The sequence below is a fragment of the Odocoileus virginianus genome, chromosome 5 (assembly GCF_023699985.2).
Source record: "Odocoileus virginianus isolate 20LAN1187 ecotype Illinois chromosome 5, Ovbor_1.2, whole genome shotgun sequence".
NCBI lineage: Eukaryota > Metazoa > Chordata > Mammalia > Artiodactyla > Cervidae > Odocoileus > Odocoileus virginianus.
Window position 1 is genome coordinate 10,871,830 of NC_069678.1, and position 15,869 is coordinate 10,887,698.

At 54.9% G+C, this 15,869-nt stretch overlaps 2 protein-coding genes across 2 annotated transcripts; both read right to left on the reverse strand.

The window, feature by feature from the left end:
• Nucleotides 1-879: 879 nt before the first annotated feature.
• CRTC2 (CREB regulated transcription coactivator 2) lies at nt 880-10,488 on the reverse strand. The gene is made up of 14 exons (XM_070467371.1): nt 10,229-10,488; nt 7,420-7,521; nt 7,212-7,330; nt 6,563-6,622; nt 5,880-5,948; nt 5,606-5,709; nt 5,463-5,492; nt 5,222-5,286; nt 5,071-5,120; nt 4,708-4,952; nt 3,939-4,345; nt 2,369-2,638; nt 1,672-1,858; nt 880-1,535 (listed from the first exon to the last, which is right to left on the reverse strand). Exons 1-14 carry the CDS (start codon nt 10,379-10,381, stop codon nt 1,315-1,317), a joined length of 2,082 nt encoding a protein of 693 aa, XP_070323472.1. The 5' UTR covers nt 10,382-10,488; the 3' UTR covers nt 880-1,314.
• A 488-nt stretch (nt 10,489-10,976) lies between these two features.
• Nucleotides 10,977-14,908, reverse strand: SLC39A1 (solute carrier family 39 member 1). Its single transcript, XM_070467374.1, is given in 5 exon segments — nt 10,977-12,608; nt 13,720-13,850; nt 14,020-14,091; nt 14,094-14,237; nt 14,628-14,908. Coding segments are annotated over 5 exon segments (1,041 nt in total). The 5' UTR covers nt 14,665-14,908; the 3' UTR covers nt 10,977-11,951.
• Nucleotides 14,909-15,869: the final 961 nt, after the last annotated feature.

Below are 15,869 nucleotides of genomic sequence, written 5' to 3' on the forward strand. Positions count from 1 at the left end.
CAGAGGTAGAGGTGACGGAGGAGGGGCACTGCTCTTCTGTGCTGGGTGAGGGAGAGAAGAGGGCAGAAACTCAGATGGCCAGAGGACTAGCAACCCCAGCCAAAGAGGAAACCTCATCAAAACAGGTTAGCTAGCACTCAAGCCTCTGAATCGGTGGTGGATAAGAGCGGGAGGGCAAAGTGAATTCCTTCATGGTGAGGGGCAGAATGAAGAATGAGAGGCCTTGGGTCGGAGGCCGGCGGGGTACATCGAACTTCCGGGTCCTCCAGGCTTACTATCTGGCCTCAGTAGTCTTTAAATCCTCTCTCCTCCGAAGCCTTAGCACTGAGGCCAGATACTCCTGGGGAGAGGTGGGGTCATTCTACCAGAAATATCCAGGGCTGAGAGCTCAGCCACCAGTCACCTCCTCACCTCCTGACTCCCTGCCAGGGTCTCAAGTTTGAGGAAGAGTAGTAGCAGCCAAAGCCACTGTCCCCTGAGGCCACAGCAAGGCCCTGGACAAATGAGGAGGCACCTGTGCTGCCACCGGGCCTACACCCAGCCTGCAGCCCTATGTCCAGTGCTGAGTACAAATTCTGAGGCTTTGGGGGCCCCTCCACAAACCACATGGTGTTGAGAAGATGCAAAATGCATAATAGGGGACTTCCCTGGTGTTCCAGTGGCTAAGACTCCATGCTCCCAATTGCCCAGGTTTGATCCCTGATCAGGGAACTAGACCCCACATGCCCCGAATGCCATGAAGATCCCGCTTGCTGCAACTAAGGCCTGGTGCAGCCAAATTAAAAAAAAAAGAAAGCATAGCAGGCAAGACGACTCATGTCCCCAAGAACTCCCTTGATCCCCAGCTGTATCCCAAACAGGAGCCAACCACACCAAGGATTTAATAGGATTTTTTTATTAACATATAATATATTTAATAAAAAATAATATCCACTCTGGCTCTCTCCTCCATTGCAAGGGGAAGAGTGGTGAGGAGGGGCTGGCACTGCCCACCCCTAGGCATCCGGACAAGCCCTGCCTCCGGGGTTCCCCTCTATCCCCCACTTTCCAACAGGCTCTGACCTCCAGACAGACGGTTCAAAGTTACAAGTGCTTTAGGCCCTCCCTTGAGCTCCCCCAGGTCCCCCCGCCTTGTGCAGAATTCAGGGGCCACCTGGAAAAAACCCCTTGCCCTTTCTCATTCTTGGGATCCTTCATTCATGTCAGAAAGAGGACCTGGGGGCAGAGAGTGGCATCTCTACTGGCCAGGGGGAAGGGAGGAAAGGGGCAGTGATGAGGGACAGGGCTGAGAAGAGGGATGGCGATGAGGTGGCCTCACTGCAGCCGGTCACTGCGGAACGAGTCCTCCACAGCCGGGTCAGGCAGCAGGGCGCAGGGGTCGCTCAGCATGCTGAGCCCCTCCAGGCCCAGTGGCTCCATGCGCAGCTCCTCCTCCAGCCCCAGCCCCAGCCCCAGCCCAGCTGCTGACACCTCGAAGCCTGGCACTCCGGCCAGGGCCGCTGCAATCTCCTTAGAGAAGCCTGGGGAGGCGTCTCCTGTGTGGACGGAAGAGATGAGTGAGGCCCCGCCTCTTGAACTCTTCCAAGACCCCCCCCCACACCCAGTCTCCTGCTGCGCCACCCAATGTATCCCGCCCTCCTTCTATCCTCAGGCACCGTCCACACCTCTCACCTGTGAGGATGATGTTAGGCCCTGAGCCGTGGCGGGAACAGTGGGTTACATTCTGGTGGTTGAGGGCGTGAGGGTCCTGGGGGCCACTCACTGGTCCCTCACCCCCTAAGAAGCCAGGCCCTTCGGAAAAGCCAGGGGGATCCAGCGCCAGGCTGGTCGATGGGTTCTCCATGTTGAACTGCTCCAGCTGTAGACACACACACAGCCTGGAGTAAGTGAGCTTCAGAGCAGGGTGTTGCTGCCTGGCTTTGCCGAGCACTGCTCACACACCCCCCTTGCCCAGTAATCTTCATACACCTCTCTCTACCCCACCTCACCTCCCACATGGTGGCAACAAAAGCAGAGATAGAGGGAATGGCAACAAACAGTGACAGAAGAGAACACGGAGCCCAGAGGAGGTGAGGGCACTGTACCTCCTGGGACAGAGCACGCATGTACCAGGAAGACAGTGAGTCAGAGCAGCAGCATCAGAGAGCAAGCTGCATGGAGGGAGCTGGGGCAAAGGGGCGTGAGTGGGGGTCAAATGCAGGGAGAGTGGAGCCCCAAGTTGATGGTACTGTGTTACCTAGAGAGAAGAAAGAAGGCTCTCCCCCACCTAGATGCTCCAATTCAGAGTGCCCCCCTCAACACCACTCAGGCTCTTCTGACCCACCTCCATTCCCTCCCCTGCTTCTGAGCTAGGGACCCAGGTACTCACGTTCCCCAGGCTGAAGTCGCTCATCGACCGGTGGTAAGACTGTTGCCCATGCCCACTGGGGCTGGGTGGGTACAGTGTCCCATACTGCAGCTGCCTGCCTGGGGGCCGAGCCCCTGAGGGCTGCGCTGAGCAGGCCTGAGAGGACAGCCCTGGCTGCTGCAGAGGCTTTGGGGTGTGTTGCTGGGTGGGCAGAACCAAACTTGGGGGGCTGTATGGGTATGGAGGCAGCCGCTGGTCAGTGGGCAGCTTACTGGTATCCAGGGGGACGCCCTGAAGAGAGGCAAGCAGAAAGGGAGAAGCTTACCCCTCAGTGTGCCCCTTCAGAGGAACTCCGTCAGGGCTTCTCACCCTCTTTGGTTGCAGACATCCTCAACGCAAAACCAAAAGTGTTCCATTGGGCATCACTGCGGTGCAACTACTCTCAGAAAAGCATTTTGGAATGCAAGTGACTGAATGAGGTTAACACAAGCATAATTCTGAATCCACTCCAGGAATCAACAATTCTTAAACCTGGGTACTCTAACTACTATTAGTAATCAACTACTTGTGAGACACCTCACAAGCTACTGATCACACAACAGTGACCCTGACAACTGTTCTAAAGCCCTGAAGAGGTCAGAGGGACTGCGAGAGGAAGGAGGGTGAAAGGAAGGAAGTTAGGCTCACTCCAAGTTCCAGGAGAGCAGAGCCCTTGCTGGCCTGGCCGTAGCCTTTCCTGCAGAAAAGGGGGCCTGCATAAAGATGGAACATAGAACACACATCCCAGGGAGGAACGACAGAGGAGGGGAAACTAGGACAGAGGAGAGGGAAAGAAGAGCGTCGCAGCGAAAGGAGAAGAGGAGCAGAGAGAACAGAAACGGGGATGGGGAGGGGAGGAGGGGAGAGCTAAGAATGTTAACATCGAGGAAGAAGCCCTAAACCAAGAATTTGGGGTTCTGGTCCCAACTCTTCCCTCACATGCTGCGTAAACTTGGGAAAGTCACTTTCCCTCTGGGCCCCAGCGTCGTCGTCTGTAAAATGAAGGAACTGGAATCCATCACCTGACAGTCTCTAACTCTATAGAATCTAAGAAAGAAGGTGGGGAGACGGGAGAGGGAGCGGGGCAGAATGGAGGCAGGAGAAAAGAGACAGACAAGAAAAGAAGGACAGGAACCAAAGAGAGAGAGAAGGGAAAGGACAAGCTATCATTTGTTGAGTGTGCACCTGGGCTGGGCATGGTGCCGAGTACTTCCCACATGTGATTGCCTTTGATTCTTACATTGCTGGCCTGGCTTTACAGATGAGGATGCTGAGGCTCATAGAAGTTAAATAAACATCTAAGGAGACTGCTGCTAAGAGGTGGGGCCAGAATTTGAAATTAGAGAGCTTAACCCCAGGGTTTGCATTCTTAAAGCTAAGAAGAAACAAGATGGATCCAAGTGGGGTTGGTAGAGGACAGAGGAGTGGATGGGGATGGATAACACCAGGAGTGAAGAAGAGGTATTGGAAGAAAGCAGGGTGGGAGGGAGAGAACTTGGCAGAAGAAGGAAGGAGGGGAAGACAGACATGTAGGGAAGGCAGCCACGCATACCTGAGTGATGGAAGACAAGGTGGGTGACATTGTTGGCGAAAACTGTTTGGGCAGTTGCTGTTGGGACCTTCTGGCGTCGGCTGGGCCCGCGGGCAAACTCAGGGGACTGAGGGGCACACGGCGGTGGCGGGGGGAGGCCCCAGGGGCAGAAGCCGGGTAAGGGGGGGCCCCCAGCACCGGAGATGAAGCCGAAGAGGAGGAAGAGGAGGAGGAGAGGGCCGGGGCACTGAGCGAGGGGTGACCCAGGGAGGTGGTGGGCAGTGCGTGGCGGGCCAAGGAGGAGGCAGGCAGTGAGGGGTGACTGTGGGAGCCCTGGAGCTGGGGCTGAGGACTGCTCAGGGAAGCCTGGAGGTTGGGATTGCTTAGGGAGGACTGCAAGGATGGGTGGCTGAGAGGTGAATGAAGTCCTGTAGGCACAGACAAAAAACCAGAAATGCCAACATTACTGATGGGAACTGGGCCCCTTTCTGCTCGGAATGGGTAGCAGTGACCAGACTATGAAAGTGGCAACACAATGTCCTCCCTACTCTGTCCCTGACAATCAAACTGGCATTGCCCACTTGGGGGTTGCTCTACATCATCTTTTGAGGAAAAGCCACACTTACCAGTTCTCACTGGCAGACAACTGCAGTGAGGGAAACTGGGGGGAGACAGATGAAGGGTGGGGTGTGGGTAGTCACAGGAAAATCCTAGGTGCTTGAGCTTCCCACCCCGTTGTCCCTCCAGCTGGACAGCACCCCAGGGACACACAGCCAGGACAGCCACTCACCTGGCGCATCATAGCCCGGGCCCAGGGCCAGGCCCCCACTGATGCCCAAGTGGGTCATGGTGTGGGTCAGATTGGAGGTACTGCTGCCCCCACTCAGGCTGGGATAGGCTGTCTCCTCTGGGTCCAGGGGGGTGGGCAGTGGCGGGGGAAAGTGCAGGTTGGTGAGATCAGGTAGGGAGCCTCCCGTGTTCATGGCAGGTGGGAGGACAGGCACAGTGGCGGGCTGGTCAGGAGAAGGGAAGATGCTGGGAAAGGAGAAGACAATATGTAAATGGGGGCAGTGGTCAGCAAAGAGCAGAGCCCAGCACCGCACTGTTCCCTTTACTGCCCTCCCCACCTCAGCTGACCTCAGAGAATACTTACTTAATTCCAGGGACTTCACAGGACCGAGGTCGGGAGGAGGACGAGGACAGCTGAGGAGAGTGGGAAGAAGGTGGCAGATGAGGACAGAGCTCAGTGGAGAACCCTGAAGACCTGCTCCATGGAAAGAAGAGGGACAGTGGGCCATGCCTACCTTCTTAGCGTCCCATGGTTTCAACAAGTGCTTATCATCTAGCAAGTTCTCCTCAACAGCAGGGACTTGAAAGAGAAAGACTGGTGATGAGAAGGTTGGAAAAGGCAGTAAGGCAGGACAGGAGTCAGATGCAGGCAGGAGGGGGAGCCCTGCCTGGCTCTGAACAAAGCCCCCAGCACCAGCTCAGAAATTCTCTGGCATTCAGTACCCCCACATACCAAATTCGGCGAGGAACACATACCTTTGGAGTCCATGTCGCCATCCAGACAACCTGCAAAGGATGGAGTGGCTGTGTGTGGTGGAGTTGGCTGTAGTGCCCACCTGCCTACCTGCTTCAAACAAAAATTCCGTGGCTTGACCTTACCCTGGGACATGCCTGCTTACCTCCACGGCGGCTCGGCAGGACGCTGGGGGGTGCAGGGCCTGGATAAGTGTCCTGAGGGCTGGGGTTCATAACGCTTGTGTGAAGGGCAGAGTCAGAGCTTGTCCTGTGAGGGGAACAGAGATGAGTTGGCACCCAAGACAGTCTTTCTGCTCCTCACACCCTGCTCAGTCGGGGAAAACACTAGCTGGGCTGGGACAGGGTAGGGTGAGGGAACAGGGCCCCAGAAACTACAGATAAGGAGAGATGTGGCCTAAAGAAGGCAAGGGCCATCACCTGTTAAGTGCAGATGGTAGTCGAAACAACTGCCCCTTCTCTGCAGGGAAATTGCCCCAGGGCATTGTCCTGGGATGGAAAAACAAAGTCATGAGGAGGAAGACTCATAAGGACCAGAAGACAGGTACTGGGGGGAGGGGGGGAAATGTGGGGCGCCAAGAGGGCTGGGCACCCAGGATCATGCCTCTTTCTTTCTGATGCTTCTGATACCTGTGATTCGTGAACCCTCTCCACAAACAACCTAAGATCTGGAAATCCTCAACTTCTATCTGCCAGGACAAGCTGAATAGGAATCTTAGAGCCAAGCAAATGTGCTGGGTATGAATATTAGGGATAAGATGGACAGGGGAGGGGTTCAGAATCTGAGTGCACCCACTCTTGATAGGAGGCAGCCGCTTTCACCTGCCACCCTGCCCATCTCCCCTCCCCCCCCCCCCAAACACACACACCCCAGCTACCATTGGTCCTGCTCTGGCTGGACAGGGAGGCTTGGCCACCCGTGTCAACATGGCCAAGACTGGACTCTGACCCATTACTCCACCTACCCCCACCCCTCCCAGCCCTGCCACTGTGGGAGGAGGTACGGCTCAAAGCCTGGCCGAGCAGGCCCAGACCCAACTCCAGCTCCAGCCAGAGACAAGTCAGAGAGTGGGCAGGAGATCCTGCCTGCCCTGGACACTGACCTCCGCCAGCTGGACTCCGGGGGAGGAGATAAATAGGCAGGACTATAGGGAGAGCTGTCAATGTGAAGAGCACTAGTTAAGGGAAAAAGTGAGGAGGGGATGGGTGGAAGAGAGACCAGATAAGAGAAAAATAATGGAGGCAGCAGATGAGTTGTTTTAAGAAACAAACACCTTTTTTGTCCCTCCTCCTCTACATGGGCAAAAATAAGGGCAAAGAATGGAAGAGAAAAAAGGGAATCAGGCCTAATGGGAGTCAGAAAAAATAGGTGAATGTCTAAGCAGCCTTTGGGGGAGACAGGTTGTTGCGATGGTCTCTGAATTGAAAGCCACAAACAGAAATGTGAGCAGGAGGGAAGCAAAACCCCTGCAGCATGAGTTGTCAGGGAGCCGCGCATCGAGCAGCAAAGAGCAAGCTGAAGTAAAGAAGTCAGCACCAGCCAGAGATGGCGGGCACCATCCCAGGAGGGACAGCTCCCTGCCACAGGAGCCAGCGCTGACACAAGGGCCAAACGGCACTTTCCAGGGAGACTGGGTAAAGAAGCTGCCGCAAGATGGGACTGGACAGCACCTCAAGCCCCTTTGCCCACCATGAGCTCCCGAGGAGCCCCACCCACCGCCCGCCAGACTGCACAGCCCCTCAGTGAAGGATATGTGGCGGGGGTAGCGGCGAAGTGGGGACACCATTCTTCGGGGGTCTCGCTGCACCCGTTCCACCAGCCCGTGGTGTCGAGTGCTCCGAGATGAATCCAGAGGGGAGTGGAGGGGGCTCTGCCAGAAGAGACAGGCGAGTCAACGGAAGAAGCCCCCTGAGAGCTGGCTCTCCACCCCTGACACCCCACAAGCCAGCAGCCACTCACCTGGAACTCGGCTAGGCCACAGCCAATCTGGTTCACGTTGGGCAGAGAGCCACCATAGTGGGAGCTCCTTGTGTACGCCAGCCGCAGTTTTTGGGCCTGTAACTGAGACATGGAGGACAGATGGGAATGTCAGGGAGGGTCCTGAACACTGTTCCTGTAGCCACGTTTGCCATCCCCGTCTCCAGGACACGTTACTATTGCTGATGCTTTCAAGAGACCTGCCAGAAGAAAAGCCACTGCTGGGGAAAGATCCACTGAGACCCAGTACAAACAATCTGCCCGAGCTCTTCCGCGGGCTGCATCCATCCGTGCTATCACTCATGCCAGGCATCGCCCTGCCCGGGCGACCCTAACACTCTACTCAGGGCCCGTACCAGTTGGCATCAGTCTAAACAGAGTTCCTGAGAGGCTGCCAGGAGCCCCCAGACTAATCACATGGGTTAATTCCTGGGGCAGGGTGACTACTGGGCAACTCTGCTTTCCCTTCCAGATGCGTACAGGACTAATTGGAAGACAAGGGAAGGGTCACAGGTGGATGCCATAGAGCCACGACTGCCAGTCTCTTTCCTTCTTGCTCTGGAGGGTAGGCACAGGCTGTTGCCCAGCCTCAGGAAGGCTACACAGAGCCTCCGAAAACAGAACAATTAAATGATGGCTCGTCTACCTGGAAAAACAGAGCTGAAACCAATAAGCATTCTTCTACCTAGTCCTAAAGCCCCTGAATTGGCAGGGGAGCCTGGAGAATGGGGGTGTGTGGTGGGGAGAAGCAGTAGTCTATGCCAGCCTGGCCCAGAGCAATCTCCTGGCCTCATCCCACTTTGGGGAGATGTGTCTGGCACTAGTGTAAGACACCACAACCCTCAGCCTGGCACGGTTTTAGTCTTCCTAAAGATCTCATGTCCCTCTGTGAGAGATGAGCGTCTACTTCTGAGGCTCAGCTACTGCCACCAGCCAAACAAGGAGACCCAAGACAGCTGATCAGTGGTAAATTCTAAGAGCTTCCATGGCTAACGCTGTTGTGCATAGTCCAACATCAGAATTGACTCCTTGTCCTAAGAAATCAGTCCAGCGAGTTCAGTGGGCACCATGCTGACCTTTGGTCCACCTTAAGACCGCTACTAACATATATGATAACCCCAGTTTCTCAGTAGTATAGGTCCCACAGGCCATATCTGCCTCAGATGAGACCTCCCAGCTGGTCAGGTAACAGGCTGAACTCCAGGTCTCTAATCTCTAGTTTTAGGTCTCCAGGCACAGACCATGTATGCCCTAGATTTTTTATGTGCAGAAGAGAAGTTACCCAACAGGGGTAAGGTGAGTTGAAGGGGCCTTTTGACAGACTGAAGCACCACAAAGAAGGAAGGCCCAGCTTTTGAGCTTTTGTTTGTACATACTAGCCCTAGATTCCACCATTCCTCCGCTGGAGTCACAGTCCAGAGGGCATGGCCTTAAGCTGTCAGCTGGAGGTCAGCCTCTTGCCCACCTTCTTGTCTCTGCCCCACCTTGATCAAAAGCTCCTAAAGGGGAGCAGTCAACAGTTAGATCATGATTCTAGTAGCAGTTAGAGGAGATTATGTGCACACACACACACACCATTTACTTCCCCATCTAACTTTCTCTGACTCCCCAAAACTAGGACACATGGTCTCTAGAGACTCAAAAAAGTAAAAAAGCACAAAAAAGACTAACAGAGGGAGACACACAGGCAAATACAACCAGAGTCCCAGTCACAGAAAGATTCAATCAAAGGCAGTCAGACCAGCAGAAAGAACTTTGAAATGTGGTATTCATGTTCGGCCATCCATCACGCTTTACATTCCTTCTAACTCCCGGCCAGGAGGGATCACTGCAATATCCTCACCTGCTGTTTTGAGAATAATGTGTCCCTAAATTAGGACTGCAAACCAGCTGGGCAAGCTCCCACCCCACCTCTCCCTGACATAGGGGTGGGGGTAGGTAGCTTCAGAAGCAATTCTGCCAGGATGCCTTCTTTCTGGAACTGCGTAGGAATGAATATTTCCTCCCCATAGAAGACCCTCCTAGGCACTCCATAACTAACCCCCCAAACGGCCATCTCCCTAGAAAGTTCAGCAAAGCATCGGTTCCATATAACCTATCGCTTACTGGTTACCTACCCCCTTTCGAGATCCAAAGCCCTATCTCTCCTCCAAGACGTCCAGGGCAAAATACCAAGCACCAGTCTGTGAGCAATGGACCTCACCTTCATTCACGTCAGGAAACCACAAGAAGTATTTGAAAAAGGAAGCAAAGGGACGGGACGCAGGAGGGGACTTCCTGCCCCACTATACCCAGTTCAAACCACTCATGGGGCCCTTTCCCGGAGATACTAAGTGCCGAGAGTAGTACAACAAGGCAGAGGGACCAGATAAGAGGAGATCACCAATTTAGAGAAGCCAGACTAGGGCAAGCAGGCCATCCCTCCGCCCCATAACGCAATATCGAAGATGCTAAGTCCCTGAGGAAACTCAATCAGAGATGCACAAGGACCACCCACCTCCTAACTCCGCAGGGTTTCGGGGACCATCTCCTCTCTGTGTCCATTCCTGCCACACTTACTCTGCGTTCCCAGTCGTTCCCAAACCCCCCAACCCCTCAGGACTTTCTACCTCCTCCGGCAAAATCCGTCTTCCTGCCCCCGGACCCTCCACCCGCGCCTCCCAGACGGCGGCGCCCGTTGCCCCTGCCGCGTTCCGCCTCTTTCGCTGCGGCTCCCGCCCCCGCCCCGCCTCTCGGCTCCCCGCTCTGGGACAGCTCTGCTCGGCTCCCGCTTCCCCGCGCGGCCCCTCACCCGGGTGGAGCCGATGTCCATCATCACCTCCTCGAAGGCCGCCGTCTCCTCGGCCTGACGCTGCTTCTGCAGCGCGATCTTCTCACTAAACTTACGCGGATTGGAAGCTGAGGTCGTGGCCGAACCGGGCCCGTTCGCTCCCGACGTCGCCATCTTCCTCCCCCGTCCCTCCCCGCCACCCTCCCAATACAAGCCACGGCCTCCGCCGCGGGCCCCGGCCCGGCTCTTCCAGCCGTAGCCGCCGCCGCCGCCTCAGCGAGCACCGCGAACCCGGCCCTAGTCTAGCCCTGACCTGCTGCGCGCGGGGACCGCCGGGAATTGTAGTTTGTTTACGTGACTCTTTAACAGCCCCAGTCACGCAATACGAGAGAGGAAACGGACACCATTTCCCAGCAGCCCTGTTGACTCCGGGACCCGGGGATTTTGCTCCTCCTCCTCGGTTCCTCCCTGCGTGGGGCAAACTGGGAAAAGTAGTTCTACATTGGTCCAGAGCCTACAAATGCGAAGGGCGAGGGTTTAAAGAGAGTAAAGGAAAAGGGGAGGAAAAGGAAGGGGTGGAGACAGGGAGGGAAGCAGGAAGAGACAAGAGGAAAAATTTGGTCATTTTCTAGGAAAGGGACTAGAGGGGCCTGAACGAAGACAGTAAGACCAGGCACATTAAAACAGCTCTAAACATCTGAAACTCAGACTCTCGATTCCCCACGTGCCCACCCCTTTCCCAAGACAAATGAATCAGATACCGAACAGATGTATAGAAACTTGTTTTATTTGGGTAACATTTCCCAAAACAGGTCAGTTAGTAAAATAGATTCTAGAGAATATGGCCCTATGCATAGCCCTCCCCCCAAAAAAATAACCCTGGGGGTGAGCCTTCCCCTTCCCCCTTGGGATCCTCTGGTATATAAAAAAATTTTGGCAGCTCAGTGTTTATCATCTAGGCTTGGGGCACCATGTGCATGTTCAGTACTCCTAGGGTGCAGCACAGTAGTGGGGGATGGTAACTCTGCCAACATGCCCCCAACCCCAGCTCAGCAAACATTTCTACCACAGTTCACCATCTGGGACCAAAAGTAGGAGCAAGCAGACCCCTTCCACTGATGTGCTGGCCAGGGCTCAGCACCTTCACTTGTGCTTTGAGAAAGAGGGACGGGATTTATTTGGCACTTTAAAAATAGAGTAGTGAGCAAGACTGGAGAAGCCAGAGGAGATACCAAAACTGGCAGAAAGAGGCCATTTGGCACTAGTTCCCTGGGAGAAGGGAAGAGGAAGATAGATATGAAAGTAGGAGCTAAGAAAAGTAGGAGGAGACCACTCCAAGTGAAAGAGGGCTGAAATGGGCTAGAACCAATAGGACTGCCAACTCAGCCTATGCCTTCTCTATGCCTCTATTCCCACAGCAGTTGGGTGCATCCACTTGGCCCTGTGTGTAGTGTCTGACCCCTGATACTAGCACTCACTGCCTTCCCCAATACTTATGTCCCTTGATCATATCTCTAGTGACTTGACCATCTTTTGTCCCTTGGGCCTGGGGGTCAGGCTCTTGTCTGCCCAATTTCCTCTCATTGGACAAAGAGTCTCAAAGGCCCCAAGCCTATCTCCCAGAGAACTTTTTGGCCCTCAATACCTCCCTTCCCCACTCCTTCCTTTTCCCCACACACTGGGAGAGGGGGAGGAAGGTCAAGGGCACGTGATACCCAACCTTCCCTGCCTGTCTTGGAGCTTTCTAGATTTGGATAAAGAGCAGGCCAGTGAGCAGGGCAAAGCCTGCTAGAAGCAGAATGACCTTGAGGATTCTCTGCTCAGAAGTGGCCAACTCTTGGGGCAGGATTTCCAGGAAGGTGATGTAGAGGAAGGTGCCAGCCGCCATGCCCTCCAGCACAGACTGGGCGAGTTGGTGCAGTGGCCCAGCTGACTCTGCCAGAGCTGTACCCAGTCCAATGCCCAGGGGTGTCATGCATGAGAAGAGGATCCCACAGCCAGCCACCACCTGTGCTCGCAGGTGGCTCTGCAGCAGTCGCAGGGACAAGCTGACTGCTAGGATACCCTTATGGAGCAGCAAAGCCAGGCACAACTCCATGGCCCGAGTCTGGTCTCGCTGCAGCCCCACTGCCAGCCCTTCAAACACTGAATGCAGGGCCAACGAGAAGACCAACACACAGGCACGCAGGGCTGAAGGAGCTGATGAGGCTCCGCCTGCCTGTGGGACCCCCAGTCCATCATGCCAGTGCTGTGGCCCACCATTCACTGTTCCCAGCAGAGCCCTCGTCTCCTCTCGAGGTGGTGGTCCCGACTGTTCCTTGTAAGCCAATGTGATCTGCTCCATCACCAGGACCAGGAAGAAGCCCATGGCCAGGATGAACTCTTGGAGAGGGAACTGGAGCTGTGGGCAGAGGGGACAGCATGGAGATCAGGAGTCAAGCCAAGAAGGGAGAGGAAGAGTCAGATGCAGGGTTTAGTCCCAGTTACACAGACCTGGGGTCTGGCACAGGCACAGAGCCACTCTCAGTTATGCAAAAACACAGAGTCACGTGGTGCCATAGACTGAGAGTGATACATGGCCAGACAGATTATGCTGTCACTCCCAGTGTGACATGGAAACCATGGTTTCTCAGTTTGGGTGCTATTCACATTTTGGATTGGACAGTTCTTTGTTGTAGAGGGCTGCCCTGTGCCCTGTTGGATGTTTAGCAGCATCCTTAGCCTATACTCATTAGATGCTAGTAGCAAGGCAAGCCCTCCCTCCCTGAGTTGGGACAACGAAAAATATTTCATTACTGAATATTTCCTGGGGGGTGGGGGTGGGGGGTGGACTGGAGAGTTGAAAGTCACTGATGTAGAAAAGTGTGACAAGTAGGCCACACCCTGGCCCTCTTTCCCAAGTGCTCACACGCTAAGCCCCATACTGTCACAGGGACAATCAGGCTTACACACAGTCACACAGAGACACAGGTCACTCAGTCACAGACATAAACGGTTACAGTCAGTGTTACTTCCTCAGTTCCTCTAACTGTCTCAGTTTTTCCAATAAGACTGCTCTGTGCCTTGGACATGATCTTCCCCATATCCTTCTTCCTTGGGCTATAGGAACACCAGGGCCCTGGAACCTGACTCCTACCCATCCCAGGCCTGTAGGGACCTCTATCTCCAACCCTTCAGGAAAGTGCTGAGAGGGTAAAGATGATTCTTGGAGTGCTATTATTTTCCTGGAGGCTGGAACTAGAGACACCCACAAAGTAGATCATGCACCTGGTAATAAGGTTCCTCACACTGTCTCAAAGGGTACACAGAGGTCACATAAGGACTGAGGGGGTAAGAACCCACAGCATTGTGCTGCTCTGTGACTAAAAATCACAGCTCATGGCGTCACAGGCCAAGAGTCTTCGTACAGTCATAGAGTGACACACGAACAGATCCATACAAACCACCTCTCCTGGAGGTACATGACTGAACACCCACATACACAGGGTCACATGCAGATGACCAGGGCTCACCGTCACGTGCAGGGCCGCCAGGGCCTCATCTATAGCACTCAGGTAGTCAGGCAGCAGGTCCAAGAGACATGTGGCCAGAAAGACACCGCCCGCAAAGCAGCTTACAAGGCTCAGGGCTTTTTGGCGGGAGGCTGGGCAGGAGTGGAACACAGAGAGGAATGGGTAAATGAACCCTCTTTAGGCCCCACTACCCAATCAAAGCAACAGTCACTCTTGCTGACCCCCCATAGGTCCACTTCCTTAACACCAGGGCCTTCCCTAAGCCAAGCATCCATGGAACAGGGGAAAGGAGGGGCTTACCTGAGGCTTCAGGGTTAGCTCCCGGCCGCCGCAACACACAGACGGGCACTAGACTGCAGATGAGAGTGAGACCAGCAACAGCACCAGGGCCCCCAACTTCACCTCCAGTCCCATGGGCACTGGGGCCTCTGAGGCTGCAGCCTCAGGGCGCCACACCAGGAGCTCTGGCTCTCCCCAGGGCCCCATGGTGGCTGTGGTAGCTCCAATGACTCTCAGACCTAGGAAGACAGAGTGAGTGGGGAAGTGGAAATATTTCACAAGGGAATATGGGATGAAGGGAAAGGGAAGGATGGCCTGAATGCAGCTCCCTCATCCCAGCCACTTTCTGATCTTCCCTATCCCAGTGTGACTCATCCACTCCTGACCTGAGGCTATTCCTCTTTCCCCTATTTGATCCCTTTCAAGTGACTTATTCAGGGACCTAGCAAGGGGGAAACTGAGGTATGGGGGCTGTGTGAATACCTCATTACTCTTTCACATGAGGCGCCCACAAAACTAGGGAGCTGGGCTCCTTTAAGCAAAGTAGATGCCAGCCGCCCTCTCCAGGAAGGAACGGATGAAGCGAAAGGGGTTCAAGAAGAGATGTCAAGGATAGCTTCGTGGACCACCTGAAGAGGGCGAGTTGGGGTGCTTTCCCGCTCCCATTTCCCCAGCGCCATCCCTCTGAAAGCAGAGAGCGACTGTTGCAAGCCACGGGCTGGGATGTCGGGACAGAAGACCAAAGAGGGGTCCTAGGAGTCCTGGGTCCCGGAACGGGCTGACCCAACAACTGAGGGCGGTGTCTGGAAGTCCGGGCTCTGGGAGGCGGGGTCTGAGGCCACCACAGTGCCGGGAAGCTGAAGAAGAATGCGAGAGCTGGGACTCTGGCTCGTAGGCTCGGGGAGGTCTGGGTGGCCGACCCCGATCCCGCTTTCTGGGAGCCAGCACTCACCTCTGGAGGGTCTCACTACAAGGCATCCGCTCGGTTCCGGCCTCGAGTCGGGAATTCCCGCTCCCTCCCCTTCGTTTCCCCCTCCCCCCGCGTCCACCGCGTACGGGCCCCCGGTGGCCAATGACAGCGCCTAGAGGGCGGGGCCAGACTGGGAGTGACGTGAGCTAGGAGCAATCAGAGGTCGGCAGCCAGAGTCCAATGGAGGCGTGGGCGATCTCGGGGAGTGTGGTGCTGCGGGTGAGGGGCCGAGCAAGGGAAAGGAATTCAGAGAGTATCTAGAGTCTGAGAGCCTTGGTCTCTGTGGTGGTCAGACCCGTGGACCTGACTGGTCTACAAAGGCTTCGATCCTTTGAAGATTCTAAAAGAGAAAGCTAGATGCTTCTCCGCGGGCAAAGATGATGCTCCATACCCCACCCCCGCATTCCCAAGTCTTCCACCTCCCACATCTCTGAGGATATCTGCCTGGTCTTGAGCCAAAGTCTTCTTGTCTCTTTTAGAAGATTCCAAGATCCCCTTCTGGGCACCAGGGCGCCAAAGGGAAAGCATTCCATTCCTTAGACTGACTGACTTGCTTGATTTCCCTTGCTAGCACCCACAAGAAAGAAAAAAGGACAAGAATTGAAAGCAGGGGCTAGCAAAGTGAGAGTATTTCTTGAAGTACCTATGGTGGGAGCTGACTTGTGTGCAGCCTTCTGCCTTCAAATGGGTAAAGTGGTGGGACCCCTCTCAGGAGTTGCTGAAACCCCACTTGGTGAGGAGCTTCTCTCCGCACACCCCAGCTTATCCTCACCATGCCTCAGGGCAGCTGGCCAGGATTCTCTCCAATCTCACCTGGATCTCTCTATCTTCTCTCCCTCCAGCTACATCAGCCTCTTTTCTGTTTTCTGTTCCTTGAATGAACCAAGTCATTCAAATCTTG

Coding starts and splice junctions, on each gene's coding strand:
- CRTC2 (XM_070467371.1), bottom strand. CDS start 10,381: ATGGCGACGTCGGGAGCGAACGGGCCCGGTTCGGCCACGACCTCAGCT. Junction 5,121..5,221: donor AACCATGGGACGCTAAGAAG/GTAGGCATGGCC, acceptor CACTCTCCTCAG/CTGTCCTCGTCCTCCTCCCG. Junction 4,346..4,707: donor CCCGGGCTATGATGCGCCAG/GTGAGTGGCTGT, acceptor CTGTGCCTACAG/GACTTCATTCACCTCTCAGC.